The sequence below is a fragment of the Drosophila subpulchrella genome, chromosome 3R, assembly GCF_014743375.2.
Source record: "Drosophila subpulchrella strain 33 F10 #4 breed RU33 chromosome 3R, RU_Dsub_v1.1 Primary Assembly, whole genome shotgun sequence".
Taxonomy (NCBI): domain Eukaryota; kingdom Metazoa; phylum Arthropoda; class Insecta; order Diptera; family Drosophilidae; genus Drosophila; species Drosophila subpulchrella.
In genome coordinates this window covers 140180-159725 of record NC_050609.1, presented here as the reverse complement: position 1 = coordinate 159725, position 19546 = coordinate 140180, and the positions used below count along the sequence as shown (strand labels likewise).

At 43.9% G+C, this 19546-nt stretch overlaps 5 protein-coding genes across 8 annotated transcripts in view; 2 read left to right on the top strand and 3 right to left on the bottom strand.

Moving 5' to 3' along the window:
* Window positions 1-898: 898 nt before the first annotated feature.
* LOC119561388 lies at window positions 899-1797 on the bottom strand. The gene is made up of 2 exons (XM_037875061.1): window positions 1532-1797; window positions 899-1470 (listed from the first exon to the last, which is right to left on the bottom strand). Exons 1-2 carry the CDS (start codon window positions 1743-1745, stop codon window positions 920-922), a joined length of 765 nt encoding a protein of 254 aa, XP_037730989.1. The 5' UTR covers window positions 1746-1797; the 3' UTR covers window positions 899-919.
* An 80-nt stretch (window positions 1798-1877) lies between these two features.
* LOC119559264 (T-complex protein 1 subunit eta) lies at window positions 1878-6899 on the bottom strand. The gene is made up of 5 exons (XM_037872337.1): window positions 6753-6899; window positions 6315-6575; window positions 5422-6241; window positions 4973-5296; window positions 1878-2322 (listed from the first exon to the last, which is right to left on the bottom strand). The coding sequence occupies exons 1-5, from the start codon at window positions 6753-6755 to the stop codon at window positions 2096-2098; spliced, it is 1635 nt and encodes a 544-aa protein (XP_037728265.1). The 5' UTR covers window positions 6756-6899; the 3' UTR covers window positions 1878-2095.
* On the top strand, window positions 2637-4894 carry LOC119559253. The gene is made up of 2 exons (XM_037872327.1): window positions 2637-3057; window positions 3131-4894. The coding sequence occupies exons 1-2, from the start codon at window positions 2751-2753 to the stop codon at window positions 4660-4662; spliced, it is 1839 nt and encodes a 612-aa protein (XP_037728255.1). The 5' UTR covers window positions 2637-2750; the 3' UTR covers window positions 4663-4894.
* A 526-nt stretch (window positions 6900-7425) lies between the features above and the next one.
* LOC119562914 (intracellular protein transport protein USO1) overlaps window positions 7426-19546 on the top strand; it is a 25225-nt gene continuing 13104 nt past the window's right edge. The window contains exons 1-5 of one of the 4 annotated variants that reach the window (XM_037876059.1): window positions 7426-7695; window positions 10694-11410; window positions 11822-12053; window positions 14793-14906; window positions 15546-15809. In XM_037876059.1, the coding sequence (XP_037731987.1) occupies window positions 10836-11410; window positions 11822-12053; window positions 14793-14906; window positions 15546-15809 (1185 nt within the window). In that variant the 5' untranslated portion in view covers window positions 7426-7695; window positions 10694-10835. Of the gene's footprint in view, window positions 7696-8612; window positions 9109-10693; window positions 11411-11821; window positions 12054-14792; window positions 14907-15545; window positions 15810-19546 lie in introns of those variants that run through there. The other 3 variants (XM_037876058.1, XM_037876061.1, XM_037876060.1) reach the window with 3 other exon arrangements.
* The window catches only part of LOC119562916, a 9431-nt gene continuing 1931 nt past the window's right edge, over window positions 12047-19546 (bottom strand). Inside the window, exons 4-7 of the mRNA XM_037876064.1 lie at window positions 19281-19534; window positions 13845-14249; window positions 12591-13751; window positions 12047-12535 (exon numbers count right to left, since the gene is read on the bottom strand). Coding sequence (XP_037731992.1) covers window positions 12112-12535; window positions 12591-13751; window positions 13845-14092 — 1833 coding nt within the window. The 5' untranslated portion in view covers window positions 14093-14249; window positions 19281-19534 and the 3' untranslated portion in view covers window positions 12047-12111. The remainder of the gene's footprint in view (window positions 12536-12590; window positions 13752-13844; window positions 14250-19280; window positions 19535-19546) is intronic.

Genomic DNA, 19546 nt, shown 5'->3' with positions numbered 1-19546 from the left:
CATATAAATACACTGGTAAAATACATAAATTTGCCTTTGTGTTGAGCAAAAACCATGAAGAAATCTGTATACATAATGGAAACTCGATTGGCATAAGAGGGACAAGCTGTATGGATACAGGTTTAAGCTCTTTTTTATCAACATCAACCGAAACTGGTCGGACCGCTTTGAAACACAGGCCATCCGATGGCTTATGTATCTTTTTGACAGTTTATGTTTGTACTAAAATTTTGCTGCAGGCGATAAATATGTATTGGGACAGCATCCGGGCCAAGCAAGGGATTATTCTTAGGCAGCTGCATGGAAAGGACTAAAGCAAACAAGTTGTATAAAAATATAAATTACTTCCATATACACAATTTGAAAATAAGTACCCGTATTTTCTAACAATGCTTTTTTTTTAAATATACCAATATAAAATTTAAAACTTTTTTGAAACTAATTTAACATTTTATTTCAGCGTTTTATTTTATTTTTCTGCTTTAAATAATTATTAACCGCCTCTTAAAATTCAGTATCATTTGCTTATTAAAACACTATAAGGCACTACAGGTTTCTTGTAAAAACCAATATAGATAATAAACAGTTTTGTATGTATATAACATATAACATAAGCTAAGCTGTAAAGTAAGATAGAATAAATTGACGAAGATAATGTCTATGCGATAACATAATAATGATCCTGATATTTAGTATTTAACCCAATACTGAATCACTATTTGCTGTAAAGGCTTATCACATTGTTTGTATTTGAAAAAACAAATTACAAAACTGCGTTCAAAATTCGCGCCATGGACTGTGAGCGATTTACGATAACGATTATTCTCCTTCTAATGGTAATGTTAACTTGCTGTTAACTACGTACACAGTAAATGTAAATGCATAGCCAAAAACATGATTTAGCTTTTGTAGTTATTTTTTAATTTGGCTTAAAATTTCGAAGTATTTTCAGGACCTCGATCTGAAAGTCAAGTTTTCGATCGGCGTCCATCCGTTGCATGTGGGGCTTAATGGTGTCGAAGAAGGCCTGGTCGGGATCAGCGGATGTGGCGGCGGTATTTGTACTACAGGGTGCATCTGGCGGAACCTGAGGGAGGGATATGATCTCAGGAGGCGGAGTATCCTGGCTTGTGTAGGTCAGATCCTCCAGAACCGATTGCAGGTTTTCCGAAATGGCTGGGCTATTGGTGGGGGCTTCCAAACTCGTTTCCTGGCCGGAGTTCCTCCTTCTGCGGATCTTGGCGGATCTCTGAGCGGCGCTCTGGCGTTTCCGTTTCAACGGGGGCTTGGGCTCCTCCTCCTTCAAGGGCTCCTCATCGTCCTCCGATTCGCCTTTCACGTCCTGCAGGAAACTGAGCTCCTTTTCGTAGATATAAGATGCTCTGGCCACCTCCTCGCCATTTTGACGCAGCCGATTGACCCGCAAATAGCTGTCCCTGGTGTTTTTCCATCGTTTAAGCAGGGTTTTCACTGGGGATTGGAGGGATACAAATGAATATTGTGAACATTTTATTCCTGCAGCACAACCCACCGATTTCCTGCTTCTCCGGCTCGCTGGAGGCCTCAAAATTCAAGCATAGCTCCTGACCAACTTGCTGCCAGGCCTGATCCCTCAGCTCCCGGTTGTGGAAGTTCGGGTGCCTCCGCTGCCATATAATCGTGCGTTTGTGCACCGCGTCAATAAACTCGTACATTGAGTAACGCAGATTGCTGCCCGCCGATCGGAGGACCTTGTGATTACCCATTGTTTATTGTTTATTTGCGGGACGGATTGGATCAACAATTAAAATGCTTGCGCTTAACAGCACGTTAGCCGCCTAACAGCACTCGCTGAAGAGAGTGGCAACCTTGTCCCCGGTTGAAATTAAAAACGTTTCTTTATGTTATGAAAATATGTTTTCAATTTTGTTTGTTTTATTATTAAACATATACAGATAGGTCAGTGGATTATTGTTGCTGTTCTTGTTGTTCTGGCTTCAAAGCGTGCGAAATGCGAAGGTATGACCGAGTAATACGTGTACGTGTTAAATTAGGAGAGAAATGTGTGTTGATGATAAGGGTGCGTAGAGTTCTCTGGATTTCTGAATGATGTTGTTTACATGGGCCTGCCCATGCCGCGACCCATTCCCATGCCGCCGCCCGCCATTGGGGGTTCCCCGGCCTTGGGACTCTTTATTGTCTCGTCGACGGAAAGGATCATGCAGGCTGCCTCAGCGGCCGCCGTCAGAGCGTTGATCTTGATGATCGACGGCTCCCAGACGCAATGCTCGTAGTTGTCCGAGATGTCCTCCTTGTTGATGTCGACGCCGTACCATTGGCCGCCTGCAATAAATCAAATTAATAAGGTCACTTGTTTCAAAACCTGTTTTAAAAATTTTAAATAATACAACATTAAATCTTTAGGACCTATACCATCACTATAACTCAATAAATTACTATTATATATTATATTATCAATGGTTTCCTAAATTCAAGATCGCCTATCTGAACTACATTTTTGAATCAGTTTAACATTTCGAATTCCCCACCGCATTCCGATGGCAACATTCCGCACAGGTGGCAACACCGCTTGCAGCCCGCGAAACGAACGAATCGAGGAGGTGCGAAAGAGCACACACTACAGCACATGTGACTCGAGCGAGAGAGGGCGAGAAACAGAGAGGTTGAAGAAAAACACGCGTTGTTGCGGCAGAAGTTTCCGCTGTTTACAATATTTACAATAACTTGAGAAGAAAACCAAGCCAGCCGAAATGTCCAGCTCCGGGAGAAAGCGCAAGCAGCAGCTGAAGCCGCGACAGGATGACCACCGGTCGCCGGTGAAGCGGCGCAGTGTGGACATCAAGACGGAACCTTTGGACGGCTATCCGGCGCTGGCCGACTACGATTTGAGCACTGCGGACATCAAGCCGGATCTCACGGAGCTCCAGCTGCAGCTGGCGGTGGAGCAGCAGGCGGACACCACCGCCAGTCGCTCGGAATTGGACCACCAGGAGAGCGACTCCGACGAGGATGGCTACTCGGAACTCAACTACCACGAGGCGGATGTCTTCTGTCAGGGTTAGTTGCCGCCCCTCCCAGCTTCTCAGCCCCCCCACTTATATAAACTTCTCTCTGCCCTATCAAAAACCAGACGAAACCGATGACTACGACCCGGATTGGAGCAGCCAGCAGACGGGCTCCCGGTTGCTCTTCAAGTTCCCCACTCCCAGCCAGCAAACTGGCCTTAAATTCGTCAAACGCTTCCAGTGTCCGCAGCACTACTTCAACCAGCTGCTGGGCAACCGCTCCAGGTTCTTCAGTTCCCTGGCCCAGAGCTGCAATCTTAAGGGAGGAGCATCCAAGTCCCAGCCCACAACTGCCGAGGAAATGGAAACCTTTGTGGCCCTCTCCCTGCTCATGAGTGACCTGAAGCTGGATCACCTTTCGGATTACTGGAGCACTAACATGTTCTACGGCTTTGTGGGTTTCGCTGGAAAGATGACCCTAGAACGCTATCAGCAGCTTCTGCGATGCCTTAACTTTGATGCATTGCCGGGCAAGATCAAGTCGAAGGACTTTTCACTTCTGAACTTTATCAACGAACGCATGGAGGACCTTTACGTTTGTGGACAACACCTGGTGCTCAACGATCCCATCACTCTGTGGAAGGGTAAATTCAGCTACCAAGAGGATCTGCCCAACAAATTTCGCACCAACTCACTATTGCTGCACATGGTAACTGAGCAGAGTGGCCTGGTGGTGAAGCTTCTGCCAGAGATTGTACGGCAGGAGGATGCTGCGGCATGGGTACGCAACTCCCGGCAGCTGGTGGAGCACCGAAACAAGTTGGCCCTCAACCTCATGGAGGACTTCCAGGGAGGACGCACCGTGTACGCCTCAAAGTTCTACGGCAGCTATGGCCTGGCCCACGAGCTGGCCAAGAGAAGCACCTACTGCACTGGACTGCTCGACAGGAATAGATATGGCAACAGCAAGGCGCTGGTGCATCAGCGGTTGGCTAGCAACAGCATCTCCACCAGCTACGCCACTTCCCTGATGATGGCCAAGTGGCGCCGACGGGCCAAGAGCTTGTACTTCTTCAGCTCCGACTGTTTGGCCATTTACGCAAAGGAGTTGTCCATGCAGAAGACAAACGCAAGGCCCAAGTTGATCCAGGAGTTGGACTGGCAACTGCGACCTGCCAACGAGAGTCGACAGCACCTGATCCATTACCAACCAGCATGCCAGGAGCTCCCGGCGGACAAGAAACTTGCCATTTTCCTACTCAACATCCTCGTCTACAATGCCTACTTGCTGTACTTGGCCAACGGGCAGAATCCGCGAGGCGGTCATCTCAAAAGTTATTCGGAGTTCCGGGTGGCCATAATCAAGTCACTCCTAAGGGAAGAAGTGATCAGCGAAGCCGTGGTTGTCAGTCCGCAGAAGTCGGAGGAACCAGATAGGGTCAGGAACAAGATGGTGGCTGAGGCCAAGGTGAAGAACACCCGGCATGAACCTGTGCTCATTGAGCAGAATGGAAAACCAGCCCGGAAGAACTGCCGCCATTGCCACAAAGGCGGGATGCTGCAGTTTAGCAAGTTCATGTGCAACTCCTGTCCGGACAAACCGGGTCTGTGCCAGGAACCCTGTTTCCGGCTCTGGCATGAGCAGCTCAAGAAATAAGCAGACGGACAGTTAATGGGACCAATTATTGTAACAAGTGCCCCAAAATGGGTTTTCTAGACCATTGATGGACGAAAAAGTCATTTAACACCATTTAAAGCTGATAATAAATATTTTTCAAGTCAAGTTCAACTATCTAATAAGAAACCTAACATCATTTGAAATAAATAGTTTAAAGTATATGTAAATACTTTCAAATAAATACGAGTTGTTAATCATTCATCGCTTTAAAGAACAGACTTTTCTTATGAAATTGAAAACCCTGAATTACCTACTAATATTTAATTTACGAGTAATTTGGAACACTTACCCTGGGCGTGCTTCTGGCGCAGCTTGTTGAGAATGTTGGTGGCATCGAAACCGGCGTTGTCGCACAGCTGGCGTGGAATGATCTCCAGACCCTTGGCGATGGCGGCGATCAGAAGCTGCTCCTTGCCGGCAATAGTGCGCGAGTAGTCGCGCAGCAGCTTGGACAGCTCCATCTCGATGGCACCACCTCCGGCTACAACCGAATCGTGCTTGATGGTGCGGCGCACAATCATAATGGCGTCGTGGAGGGAGCGCTCCGTCTCCTCCAGGAACTGCTCGGCACCACCACGCAGGATCAGGGTGCTCGTCTTGGCATTGGGGCAGCCTGTTGAGAATAAGAATAATTAAGTAAGCTTGCTTTGTTGAGATTTAGAAGGTAAACTTATTGAAAATATATAAAGAAGATGGTAGAATCTCTTAAACCTTGTGAGTTAATTCGGAAATCCTTACCTTGGAAGAGATTGAATCGCTCTCCGCCGACCTGGCGCTCCTCGAAGTGGTCGCACAGGCCCAAGACACTGGGCTTAATATCGTTGGCCGTCGTCATGACGGCGCCACCGCAGGCCTTCATGGTGCGCTTGAGATCCTCATCAGGAACGCGGCCGGCGCAGAATATGTCGCGGTCGGCGAAATACTGTGTGGCCACATCGCCGATAGGCAGCTTGGAAAGCACCACATTGGCTCCGGATTCGTGGATCTTGGCCAGCTTGTTGTAGAGGATCTGCCACTCGGCGTCCACCACCTTCTGGTACTCCTTGACGTTGTCCACGCGGATCTCGGCATTATCGCGCTCCGCCTTCAGCTCCAGCTCGATGTTGAGCAGGGCAATCTTGCACTGGTCATAGGATTTGGGTGCCATTTCGAAGCCGGCATAGGAAAAGGTCTTCTTGAAGGCCACGCCCGACACCAGCTGCGACTCCTCCAGCGAACCGCCGGTCACCTTCTTGATGCCGATCATGTTCAGGGGCAGCAGCTCATCCAGCGAGAGCACGGCATCTACCACAATGCGGGAGAAGAAGTCCTTTTGCTGGTGGATAAGCTTGGAAGACATGGCAGTGGCTGCGCACTTCTCGAGGAGAGCGCGCTGGTCCTCCTTGGACTGCTCGACAATCTGGACGGCCATGTCGTTGATCTTGTCCATGCACAGCTGCAGGGCCTTGCGGATGGCCTTAATGATGATGCGCGGGTGGACGCCCTCCTCCACGAAGGGTTTCACCTGCTTAAGGAACTCGCCGGCCAGCAGAACCACGGAAGTGGTGCCATCACCAACCTAGAGGAGTAGCCAAATCGAAGTTTGAGTAGAGTCACGTGCTTGGGCTTTCCGGAGTGTGGCAACCGCTTACCTCGGCGTCTTGTGACTTGGCAATGTCCACCAGGGTCTTGGCCGCCGGGTGGATGATCTCCAGCAGCTTCATGATGGTGGCCCCATCGTTGGAGATCGTCGCCTTGCCGTGGGCATCCACAATCAGCTTGTCCATGCCGCGGGGACCCAGGGTGGTCCGCACCGCGTCCACGATCGACTGGCAGGCATTGATGTTGGACACCAGCTGCGGCTTGCCCTGCGACGTGTCGGTGCCTTCCTTCAGGAGCACGATTTGCGGTTGCTGCGGATCGGTCGGATATAGATGAATATATAGTTAAAGTCTCCAATTAGTCAGCAGATGTCGTCGGCTTGCGAGAAGCTTCTTTGCAGGTTATGTTTACAATCGCATGCCGCTCGCAACGGAGTCCCTGATTCGGGATCCCCTGGCCATCACCTGGTTATTTGCGGCAGGACTCACCATATTTGTGTGATGGGGCTGGCCGTTTTCTCGTAAAACAGTGTAAAACAATAAAGTTCCTAGCAGACAGGCGGCAACTTGCTTTTCGTTCACGTTTTCCGCGATGAGTAATGGGCCTATCGATGAATCGATTTTACTTTAGTCTTAATCGATGTTTGCGGCCAGTGTGAACGTTTGTGGAGCCCGTTGGCGCACTTTTGAGGGGAGCTTAAAATATTTTTTACTTGGCTAGCAATTGTATGTTTAAAAAGAAAGCATACAGTGAGTTCCCATGGATTTATTGTTATTATTATATTTTTTTTATGACAATAACTATCAATTGAAATTTAGTTTCCCTAAAAAAAATATTACTCATATTTAAGTGACTGTTCATAGATTTTCTAAATAGTTCAGATAATACCCTTTATAAATTAAAAAAAATTTATTTTAAAATGTTTAAAAAATAAAGATTGCAATTAATCGCTGTAATCGAAAGAAGTGTCATCGATATCTCTGTGACGTCACCGTTGACCGGTGAGCGGTTTTTTGAAATTGCTCCTAACTTCAAATATAGATTTGTGATTCTTTCTATTTATATAAATTTGGCGATGCACGCACGCATGTCGCTTATTCCATTTTAGAATGTGCGCCGCATCTTCAGTTTGTTCCTACCGCTCAACTTGAGTGAGTTGTGCACCGAGCAGCAATTAAATGGAAAATAAAAGAGTTGTCAAAAGGCCAAAACGATAGAACATTCAACCGCAATTAGGTTCAAATGGAAGCAGGCAGTCTAAATCTAATTCGGTCATGTGGAATTGGAATTTTAGTTGCCCAAGACTCCTCCTAACGTCGACAACGGACCAAGAGAGATGCCAATGGAAACTAGCCCACAAATCGCGAAGTGATTACGAAACGAGTCAGGATTCTTATTGTCGGAAAACTGGCTATGAAAGAAATGCAAATAGTGAGTAAGCAGAGGGGATTATAGCTCCCACTTGATAAGGCATTCAATCCGCAGTGCAAAGTTTGTTCCCCTTTTGTGCTTCTATTTAGATTTCCACTCTGTTGACAGACTGGAATCGGAATGTGTTCTAATTGTGTCCATCATTCATCGTGTCGTTAAGGCGATTGTCAAATTTGTGTGTGATTTGTATGATTCCAGCTGTTCGGGGGTCATTCGAGCATAGATATCAAGAGGGGGATCAGATTGTAGCATTAAGTTTACAAAGTGAAATGATTTACTTTCGAGTTTTAATAGCGATAAAATTGGGATATATTAATAAATTTGTGATATGTTCTAAACAAATAAGCATGCACATGCACGTTTCAACTATTTTTATGTCACGTCTTTAAATTGAAGTTTATCTTAAACTAGCACAAGTTCTTAGTGGTGCCATATCACCAAGTACGCCAATTAATGCACACGGAAGCGTTTAAAACATATTCATTAGAATAAGAAATTAAAAATGAAATGGTTAAAAATGTAACTACTTTTATCATATATCATATCATATCATATCTGTTTGTTACATTTCCTGAATTAGTATCTCATCGATCATCATTTTAGCTGTCTTTTTTTTCGGTGTGCTTCTATTTTGACCGAATTCGGAGCGGTTGTGTGCATATCTCGGTTATTAATACGCGAGCAGCGGGTTTGTTTTTGTTATGAATACGGGAACCGGGAGGAAAATGAATTCGGCTTTCAATAAATTGGCTCTTCCGGCTTTACGTCGGCCATTCTTCGGTTCGCGGGCACGCACACAGGCCTGAGCTTTGCCACCCCGTAGCCCCAAGAAGTGCATGAGTAAATGGCAAAGCTCCTTTTAATTAAATGGAAATGGAGGCAAATGTGAAAGAGCTTGCGAAAGCTTGAGGGGCCGAGTTAGTCAATCGGTGTCCGGCCGAAACGAAAGATCTCTGCTATCGCCGAGCAAACGAAATTTCACCTAGTATAGAACACTTCTTTTAATTTAAAATTTAAATTGATTGCAACTAATTAAGATACTCCCCAACGAACCGAACATAACTCACTTATATTCCGACGAACTTGTGTAACTACTTGGAAATATTGCGAACATCCTGTGTAACGAACTCTGTGAATTATTTAAAAGAAATATAGGAAACTTGGCCAAGCAATTGTCGAAGAACTGCTCCACATACCGACAATATTTTACTTGGTCTGTGCGCGAAAAAAAGTATATTGAAAATTAACTTATTGACGTCATTGCACTGTAAGAAACAGTGGTAAACAGGCAGTAAATAAACTGTTTACATTACAACATCGCCGAGCGATTGAGTGAGTGAGTGAGTGAATATACAAAAGTTTGAGGCACGCCAAACTTTGGTCTACGACGCCCAAGGATTTCAGAAGCTAATGGTGCGTATACGTGATCTTCAGTGAATCAGCCGAGAAGACTGTACTCTCGACGGCCGGCCGACTCATCGTTTGGCAATATTTTCAAAATGATATATGTCTGAAAGTATACATACTTAAAGAGCAGAAAAGAGACTTTCATCTGCCCATGTGTACGATGTGGATGGAAACCGAGTGGGTGGCTTCGCTCGAACAAAACCAATCCCATCCAAGCCGGTCACATCGAGGCTGTGATGTCACCATGGCGTGTATGTCGTCCCAAAAACACTTTATTAACGAGTTGACTGGGGCAGCGGTTTTTAATTTAATTAAATTAAATGCAACATGAGAGCCATTATCATTCCCAGCCTCTAAGTGTGAAAGAGGGTTTAAAAGTAAACCTACACCACAAACTAAACATCGTTACCATTTAAACGACCACAGTTCAAATTGTAACATGTTTTAGGATAGTTTTGTACTACTTCCATTTAACTATTTTCAACTTTGTTGAACATCTGTCTATGGTAAAGATTTCCTTTTAATGGATCGAAGTTGATCAAAACGTCCCACATAAATCTTGAAAGTAAAATGCAAAGATCTTCTAAAAATATTGTTTCTTTACAACAATAAACTTGGGGATCATCCACTTAAGTCCCTCCCTCTCAACACCTAATGGATCGTGCTGGAAAAACAAATCAAATTCCAATTAAGCGCCAGAAGGTTGCTAAGTACACACATATGTCGCTCTACATATATAGATCGCGGCCTTGATAAAGATGATCGGGCAGAACTCTCGGAGAGCATTTTATGAACTGAGGGCCCCAATCGTGTGTGCACCTCATACAGTATATATACATAGTTGCTTTGTTATAATCTTTGGGGCGGATGTGGGAGCAATGCAAAGAATTCTGCTCTAGAAAACAAAAAAGTAATGAAAAACGGTTTTATTGCGTGTAAAGTGCCCCCAGAGGGGAACCAGAAAAGAACACATGTATTCTGGTTCTATTCCAAAAGGCGCGCCACATGACGTCATTAGGAAAGGCCATCGGGACCAGTTTATTTGGTAAACCCAACGCAATTCGCGTTGTAAACTATTTCCCAGTCCCAGGGTGCCTATATGTTTCTTTTTTTCATTCATGTGTGGCCCTACCCATTGTGGCGAAATGAAAGAAAAAGCTTTTCCGTGGAAATCAATAATGGGGGATACTTGTTGATTAGTTCAGGGCAGCGAAGAAAAGCGTTGAGAAGTCAACGGCTAAACAGAAGCCATTGAAATGCAGCCAGACAAAGGGGAATCTTTGCATTTCAGATGAAATATGTAACCTCCTTTCTGAAAAAATGTTTTAAAATCATTTATACTCGTACATACATACTTCATAAAATTATTGAAATTTGAAAATACAGAAACCATTTTTGTGGTTGCACTACGTTTTACTATGATAATGCATTTTGTAATTATTCTAGGGACTTCTAAGTGCAATGATTCATTCTTAAATGAGTTATCCGTTATAAAAAACACCGATTATTATTAGATCATATTAGAAATATGATTAAAAGAAAACATAAAATATTCTGCATTGATTCTGAATACCAAATTTGTTCATTACAGATTGAGGAGAATCCAACGATGACCAGGTGAAGTATAGCAGGGACTTTCGGCAGGGTCGGAGTGCACCGCACATGCAGTACTTGAAAAAGCAGAAACCCAAAAAAACGACGGCAACATTTTTATATACTGAAGTTACATAAAAATGGCTGAAAACCAAACCAAAACGACCTCTAGCAAGGGATGCAATGGGAGCAGGACCGCCAATATCCTGGCGCCCCACAATGGGACTGTGGTTCGCAGGACGGATCCGGGCTCCAAACTGAGAGAGGGCTTCCACACGGAAAAGCACGAAATCGAGGACTGGCAAACGATGGCCAAAAACAAATTGAAGCGGAAGAAGAAGCTGAGCACCTCCCTGACTTCCGTGGGGGATACGGTGAATCAGGAGAAACGAACCCGCATCGAGGGTATCCAGCTGCACTGTCGCGGGAAGTTGCGACCCAAGGATACGGAATCCTTTGAGGCCGAAAAGGGCACATCTACAGGATCATCCAAGCAATTGGGAAAGATTGAAAAAGAGCGGGAACGTCCCGTAATAATTAGTGGTGTGACGACCACAAATGTGATAGCAGCACCTCCGCAGAGGATAAAGCGAAAGCTGCAAGAGAATCTGGACACCATCCAGAAGCTGAACGCCCTCACAGAGCAACTTCGTCTGGAGGTGAATGAACTAAAGTCCAGCCTAATCACAGAACGGGGAGCAGTGAGGGCCTTAAGGTGAGTTCTACATTACTTAAGTCACGATCGACAATCAGTAAACTAAGAAATGTAATCTGTCAACCAACAAATGTATATAAGAATGAGTGCATATAAAAATAAACCGATATGTGCGGCCACACAAAGACTGATTTACAGATTGTGACGTTTGTCAATTTAAAAATCGGGGAATCATCTGATTTCTGTTTATGGACTTTACACTTTATAAGGCACATACGCAGATTTACTTGAGGTTATTATATATTTATTGATGATCTCTAAAATTATATCGATGGTACAGGATTGGAGTAATTAAATAGTAAATAGTTAATTTCTTGAGTTTTAAGCAATATTGTTAAATTCTAACCTATGTTGTTATTTCTGGGTGTAATTTTTTTAAAACCTTGAACTCATCGCCTTTCTCCCCACCAGGGCTCAAAACGACGCAGATAGTCGTCGGTGGAAGAGCGAAGTGAAGAAGCTGCAGCAAACGCTGGACATTGCCAAGAAGAGCAATGGGATAAAGAAGGCCACCGATTCGGGCCCAGACTCGGCCGGCACCCATGTGACCGCCGATGGCCTCATCAACTATGAAATCCAAAGACTGACTAACGAGATCGCCGTGCTGAAGGAAGCGAACCGATGCAAGGAGGAGAAGACCCAGGTAAGTGCCTGCCACATCATCATCGCAATCATCACATGTTGCATGTTGCATGCGACAATTAGTGCCGCCGCTTTGTTACCGCCAAGTTGTAGTTGTGGGTCAAGTGCTCCCAGACCAGCACGATGCATGCCAGACCGATCCCCACCACCCAGAGTGCGAATACGGCGTGGAAATGCTGCAGCTTGAGGACTACGGGATCGTCACTGCTGCTGCCCCGCCGCCGGTTGACCACTTTCACACCCGATTTTATGAAGGCGGAGTTCATGATGCGATCCCAATAACGCTCGAATCCAAACTCATGCGAACTCCGGATCAGCGAGTCGAAGAAGCCCAGGTAGGGCGATCCGTAGGGAACGATATAAACGGCGTGAAAGGGGACTAGGCAGCTGTTCATCAGGTGGAAAAAGGGACGACCCAGGTGCATGTGCACTCGATTGTTAACCTGAAAACGGGCGATGTGGTACTTCTCCAAATAGGCGTATCTGGGGAGTATATCAGAACTATCTATAGGTCTCTTTCTAAAATTGGTTCACCCACCTGATATCATTGTTCTTCATCATTTCGTACATCTGGGCGTCAGGAACCTCTAGCATTTGCTCCCGAATTCTAGCCTCGTACTTATGTCCCAGAGTCAGGAAGTGCTGGATGTGTTTCAAGTGCCTCGGGCGAATGAGGATGCGATAGTGGGACCTGGCCAAGCCTCCCAATTGGTTTATATCCGGGAGGTAAGGTTGGAACACCATCATGCTGGTTAGATTTCCCCTAAAGGCCGAGCAGATGAGCAGTCCGAAGTAAAGCCAGAAGATCAGAAACAATCGAAGAGAGTGGTTCCGCGGAATGTTGTTCATGGGCATAGTTAGGGCTCCGGCGAAAAGTTGCATGGGAGCACCACCAACTCCGGCCTTCAAAATGTAGCAGAAAATATTGCCCACCAGAACAGAGGCCAGAATCAGGGCCCAAACCGATGTGCCGAATGATCGAAATATATTCCAGAAAGTGGGAGCCGTCTTGGCCTTCGGCACAATCACACATAGATCATCGCGCATATGGGAGACCGTACTCTCCGCCTGCTTTTTGAAGGTATCCGGAGCCAGGAAGCGAATATTCATAGCCACATCCACATATTCCCTGGCCACCTCAAAGAAACATATGTCCGAACTGAGATTGTGGTTATTGTAGGAGTGCGGACGGGTTATCATCATGGTGGCGTTCAATCTCTCAGCCACATATCCTGCCAGCAGGCCATCCGTACCAACAATTATTCCCTGCTTCCAGAAGATAGCTCTCACATCGTCCTTATAGATGCACATCCTCAGGGGTTTTCTCTGCATATTAGGTATGGTTTTGGGAAAGAGCTGCTCCAGAGAGGGCACTCCATTTGCATTGTTGTCAACCGGTATCAAGTAGTTGTCCGTAAAGGGGTTGTACCGGTAGGCATACAATCGATTATCTCGCCAGTAGAGGATCACTATGTTTAAGAGCCAGATCTTCCAGAATTGTCTGAAACTGGCCCGCATCCAGGCGTCGGAAACGGTGTCGGCATCTCTTACCAAGAGGAAAACATGCGATCGGTGCTTGGCGGCCGATTTCTTGCGAATGAGCGAGAGTTCCAATGGTTGCGATATGTTTGTTATAATCATCACCATGTACATGAGTATCCCATCATCTTTGACCGCCTCCAGGGGTCCATTTTGATTTCTGAAATATAATAATATTTCTTAAAGCTTAGTGTTTCCAATGTACCAATCGTATTTGGACTTTATATAGATTTAAAGGAAGTTTATATCATACCTCAGGGATATGTAGGATATGTTGCACTTAGTCACCTCTCGCAGAATCTGACCGGTGTGCTCGTGGGAGGTTTGGTTCTCGAAGTACACGAAGAGCACTTTGACCTTCGCTATGCAGAGGATTTCACTCATCTTTACCATCAAATGGGAACTCTTCTTCATGTTCACCGGAATGCGATTCTCACCTGCCCCAGCCAGGTGGGCCAGGATTATCAGAAGCAGGAGATTTCTTAACCACTGGATGGACATTGTAATGCCAACTGTTTGTCCAGAACGATGGCACCTTTGTTTTTATACCCAGAGCCAATTTCGATATAGCAATTTCGTTAATGCTTGCCATATCGCCGAAGGACGTTAAGCAAATATTGTGCCATATCTTCTGCACTTTATATATCCTTCGAAGGACCTTTTGGTTACAGTCAGGTGTTTCAGTTTGTTATTATATGTAGTTTAATAAACAACAAATTTTGCTTATCTAATACCAAATAATATTTTTAACAAAAAATCTATTCTGATTTTATGAGTCTACTTTAATTCCGTTGATAACATTCCGTATATAACATTTCAAATTTACATTTTAAACACTCTCTAATGGTCTAGAATATGCGTTGAATTTTAAAAAGGTTAGCCACCGACAAAGTGAAAGTCTTTAGGTGTTTTCCATATTTAAATTTAATTATTCCCTTCTGTTTTTACATGCGCACCTTATAAAGGGTATGCGATTCTTCGACTGAGCCAAGAACTTTCCTTTCCCGTTCTTTTTGTAGCATTTTTGTAGCAGTTTTGTGTGTTTTTGTGTCTCGTTTGGTTAATGGATGTGCGACCTAATCGCAAAGTGCAAACTAACAGCATGGATTAACTTGCTTCTGGCCTCTCCCGCTGCTTGGAGTCCCCAGTTCCAAAGTTGGCAGCACGCATATGTAGTATATGATTCGACCGTTTCTTGCAGATTATGGGGCAGGCTGATAGACTCAAGGCTGCCGATATGCGGCAATTGAAGAACGCGTATGAAAACCGATTGACTCACATACAGAAATCAGCCAAAATTGAAATAACACGTTTGGTAAGTTGTGCGTGTAGCGGCTGCTAACGGGTCACCAAAAGTTGGCCGAAAGGGAGATGGTGAATGGGGAGGGGGAGGGGGCTGAGCGGTACGGAAAGAAACCCGGCGGTTCAGAAGCGGACGGGCAACTTTTCATACGACCATTGAAATTCATACATGCATTTTGAATTTGCACAGCAAGAAAACAGGTCATTTTACCTAGCTTATAACGTTTGGATATATTTTATAATCATACGGAAAATAGGTTCCCTAAAATATTTACTTCATATTTAATTGCTTTAAAGGAGAACCTGATTTGGCATTCAATTTGAAAGCCGTTATATAAATTCCCCATAAAAACACACACAATAAGTTGTTTAGTCTAAGATGAGGTATACAACACGTTATCGTTTAACGTTTAAACAAACAAACAAATTTCGCTTGAAAATGTAAACATTAGTGCAATAGTCCAAGATGAGGTATACATGTATAAACCTTGGGTTAAAGGTTTAAACATTACTGAAATGAGACACCCCAAAGGGGCTTTATGTCAATATTGTGGATAGTGTTGTGGATATATTTTACGATCTTTGGGTTATTTACTGCGCCGTCTTAGCCATTTCTTGATCCTAAATATATATTGAAAACATTTACTTGCAGCTAGAGGAAATAAAGACCAAAGAACGTAATATAGGACTGCTGAGGAAGGACTTGCTGGCACTGCAGAGTCCCAAGAAGCAGAAGAGGCAGAGTGAAGCCAAAGTGCCAGCGACGACGAAACCCAAAACGAACCCCAACGAAACGAGCCAAAAGCCAAAGAAACCCACTACGAAGCCAATGGGAGAAACAAAAGCTAAAACCGAACCAGATACAGATATTGCAGTCGAGCAAAATCCCATACGCCAGGCTCAAGTTACACCTGAGGTGAGTCTGTGTTTCTGTTTTATTTCTTTGGCTTTTTAACTTTTTGGTAAAGGGGGGGGGGGGAGGGGGGCAGCCAGCACTTGAACTTGTCTGGGAGGCGGGTTAAAAGTTAAGAGCTCGGCCAGATACAGTATCTGTATCTCGGGATCCCAGAGTATGTATACATAGATACTCTATATGTGCTGCTGCCGCTGCAGTATCTGCATCTGCATCTGCATCTGTATCTCTACCTGTGGTTATGCACTATTGGCATGATCTATGATATAATTTTGCGTTAGTTATGAGAATGGCAAAGACAACAATCGCCGCGTCGATAAGCGGTGGGCAGAAAAAAACAGAAAAGAAAAATCGGGGAAAAAAGTAATGAAAAAACCTGCTGCGGCAGTTGCAGCGTTGCAGTTGCAGCAGCGCAAGTGTTGCAAGTGGATCGCTGGCGAGAGCGAGAGAGAGAGAGAGAGAGAGTGGAGCGGTCGGTTCCAAGCCGGTTTTTCGCACCACTCACTCACTCACTCACTTTCTCTCCCGCCGCTCGAGAGTTTACCGCTCGCATGAATGGCCGTTCAGTTCGGTTTTTAAGTTCGCAGCGGTCGCAGGTGTCGCAGGTGTCTGAGTCTCGGTTTCAGTCCGACATATAAAGTCCTATAAAAGATACTACACACCCAGTGAAGTGCACAAATCAAATGGATACAATTCCGAGTGCATAATCAGGTGAAATTTGCGGCCCAGAATCGGCGGTCTTTTGAAAAGAGGCGCTAATGAAAAGTGTAGCGAAGTGCATTGTCTGATTTTCTATGCCAAAAATGTAGGAACCAAATGCCACACATTGATGGATACACACCATCAAATACCAAACCAAAACCCAAACAATCGTTACTTTTGAATAGAGTTAAACCTATTCACAGTTTGTCTTTCTCTTTGCCATTGTTTAACGCACACGAACCCATATTTTCACCGACTTCGCACTATAGTTTAGTGAAATATGCCAAAAATGATCGAAATTAATTGCCTTTCACACCCCTTTCGTACCTCCATTTCGTGATTTGTGGCCATATAGCTTCGTTACGTTCCAGTGATCGAATTCGATTTTACAGTTCATTAATCGCGCCTGCTCGTAATTGTTTTTATCGCTGCCAAAGTAGTCGAGAATTTGTTCCGAAGATCCAAGATCTCGAGATCATTGGGCCATGACAGCTGGATGGCAACGGATCGGATCAGATCGGATGGGTTGGGTGTGGATCGAATCGCATCTGGCCGATCTCTTTAATCCGCGATCGGATGTCGGCCAGTGCGCCAGTTTCTAGCAGTCATTTGCATAGCAAAGTGCAGCAGCAACATCATCGGCAATCGGGCAACGATGTCATCCAGCAACAAGAAATAAGCGTCGGCATCAATAAGTGCACTTGAAAAAAAGTGTTACAAATCGAATGAAAAACAGCACCTTCTCAGGGGTAACAACCCGGAAAACTCGTAAAACATGTGCGAACAAATAACTGACCAATAAAAATTTTTGTTAATTTAACGCCTTGTAAGATGTGTGCAAACTTCGGAAATAATTAGTCATACCAAATATTTAATTTCTTAAATGTTTACTTTAAGAATTAAATATCTCCAAGAGTGTAAACATCGTAACAACTTTTTAAGTTTATTCGCAATATTAGTACAAATAAATAAAAAAAATTAAATAATATGAGAGCCTAAGAAAGCTCTGTTAAAACCACATCTTTAAAATAGTAATAATAAGCAAAACAAAAATACAAAATATAATACCATTACTTGATACTTTCTTTTAATTAAAACTGAAAGCTTTAAGAATTGCCTACTCATAAGGCCTAAGAACAAGCTGTCATATCATTATGATATTTTCGCCCTATTAACAAAATAGCTTTTCTTCAGTCACATGTTTTCCAAGCAAGTAATATGTTTTATTCTTATTTGATGTTGACTGACCATTTCACCTTAGTGATTGATGTTTTCGCCTGTGTACTGACCACCACTCTCCCCTAAGAGTCAAGAGTCTTTAAGGAAAAAGTGTGTGGTTGTGGGGAGTGTGTGTGCACACCACCAATTGGGGTCAGTGAAAAGCTTTTAAAATGTTAACGCTATTTTAAATACGATATGTTGCTATGGGTATGGGTATGGGTATGACTATGCCGCTGCTGCCTGCAAAAATTTAGTCATCCCCATCTTCCCATCGCCATAGCCAAACGACAGTAAAAGCGAGGCGATGGCAAGGTAATGATGATTGTGATGATGATGTTGCTAAAACAAGACGCCAAGACTGCGGACGCTACCAATATGCAAAGTAATCACAACACAAAAAGTGTGCAGACAACAAAAACAACAAATAAACGACTTGGGAGTGCAAAAAAAAGGGGTGTGTGAAATGGAAATGTGAACCATATGCAAATCGCGAATCGTTTGCCCGAATGTGTCTATAAATTTCGATGTTTTAGTGAAATTACCACGGTGAAAACTATTTGCCATTTGCCATCAAAGAAACTAAAACTTGAAAATTGCGGTTAATTGTTTTTGTCAAACGAAATCCACACCTTCATATGTGGGAATAATGCATAAATACGCCTGACAATGGATTACTACTACAACCGGAGGGATGTCAAGGTAATTGACCACTGACATAGCCAGAGCAAATATAATTATACGTATAAAGTGAGTATAAGCCATTAAGTGATTCCTATTTCTGGTAGCACTTGTTACTCACTTCACGGGAATTGCGCCTACGACGCGTACCCCATAGACAATTAGCTTATTGTGAGGCGGCGATGGGAAATCTGATTTATGGGAATGGAATGGCGGGGGAGTTAGCATATAAAGTGTCAGAATGGCGCCTAATTTATAGATTATAACTCAAGAATTCACAAGGCGAAGATGTTCCATTTTAAAAAGGGAAAGGATTCTAGTAAGACATTATTCACTGCTCAAATTGGTGTTTCCGCTTTTCCAAACCAGTTCATTTTAATGGACTTTTGAAATATAATTTATTTGATTTAAAAAAATTTTAATTCAAATTCCATTTTAATAGAACATAGTTTTGATTTTAATAATCATTTTCTATTTTTACAACATACCAAGAAATAAAAATCAATTTCATATATTTTATAAGCTTGTAATTGATTTTGGTCGGTAAAGCAAATCGCTTTCAAAACTAGCAACTTTGTTTACAAGTTATTTCGAAAGCTGGCACCAATCGATAAACACAATTATTAAATTAATATAATATAGTGCGTAATAAACTGCTTGAAAAACGAAATCTGGAGCTTATCGGCCTCAATTTACTCCACTTTCAAAAACCATTAAAAGATCATCTCGGATGATTAACTATCAATCGGCGATATCAAAAGTCTGTGCTGCCTGACATTTCTGCTACACGGGGTCTATAAAATTTTGCAAATTTTTGAGCACAAAAGAGGCCATCATCAAAAACAGCTGAGGCCGCGACGGATGAATAATTACCTCTTTGTGGTATCTCAGATCGAAAGGGAAAGGCTCCGACTTGGACTTCGGCATCGGAAATCGGAATCGCCACAGTTGGACTCCCCGGTTAATCCACGGGTTCGTTGGGCGATATCGATGCAAATTAACGGGCCCAATGCATATATGTCAACAGGGCCCTGGCAAGTCCATTCATTAGTTCAATTAGCTTATCCCATCCGCGCTTGACTGGCCCTCCTGATACCATACCCCACATCCCAGGTACCACATACCATCTGCAATACAAT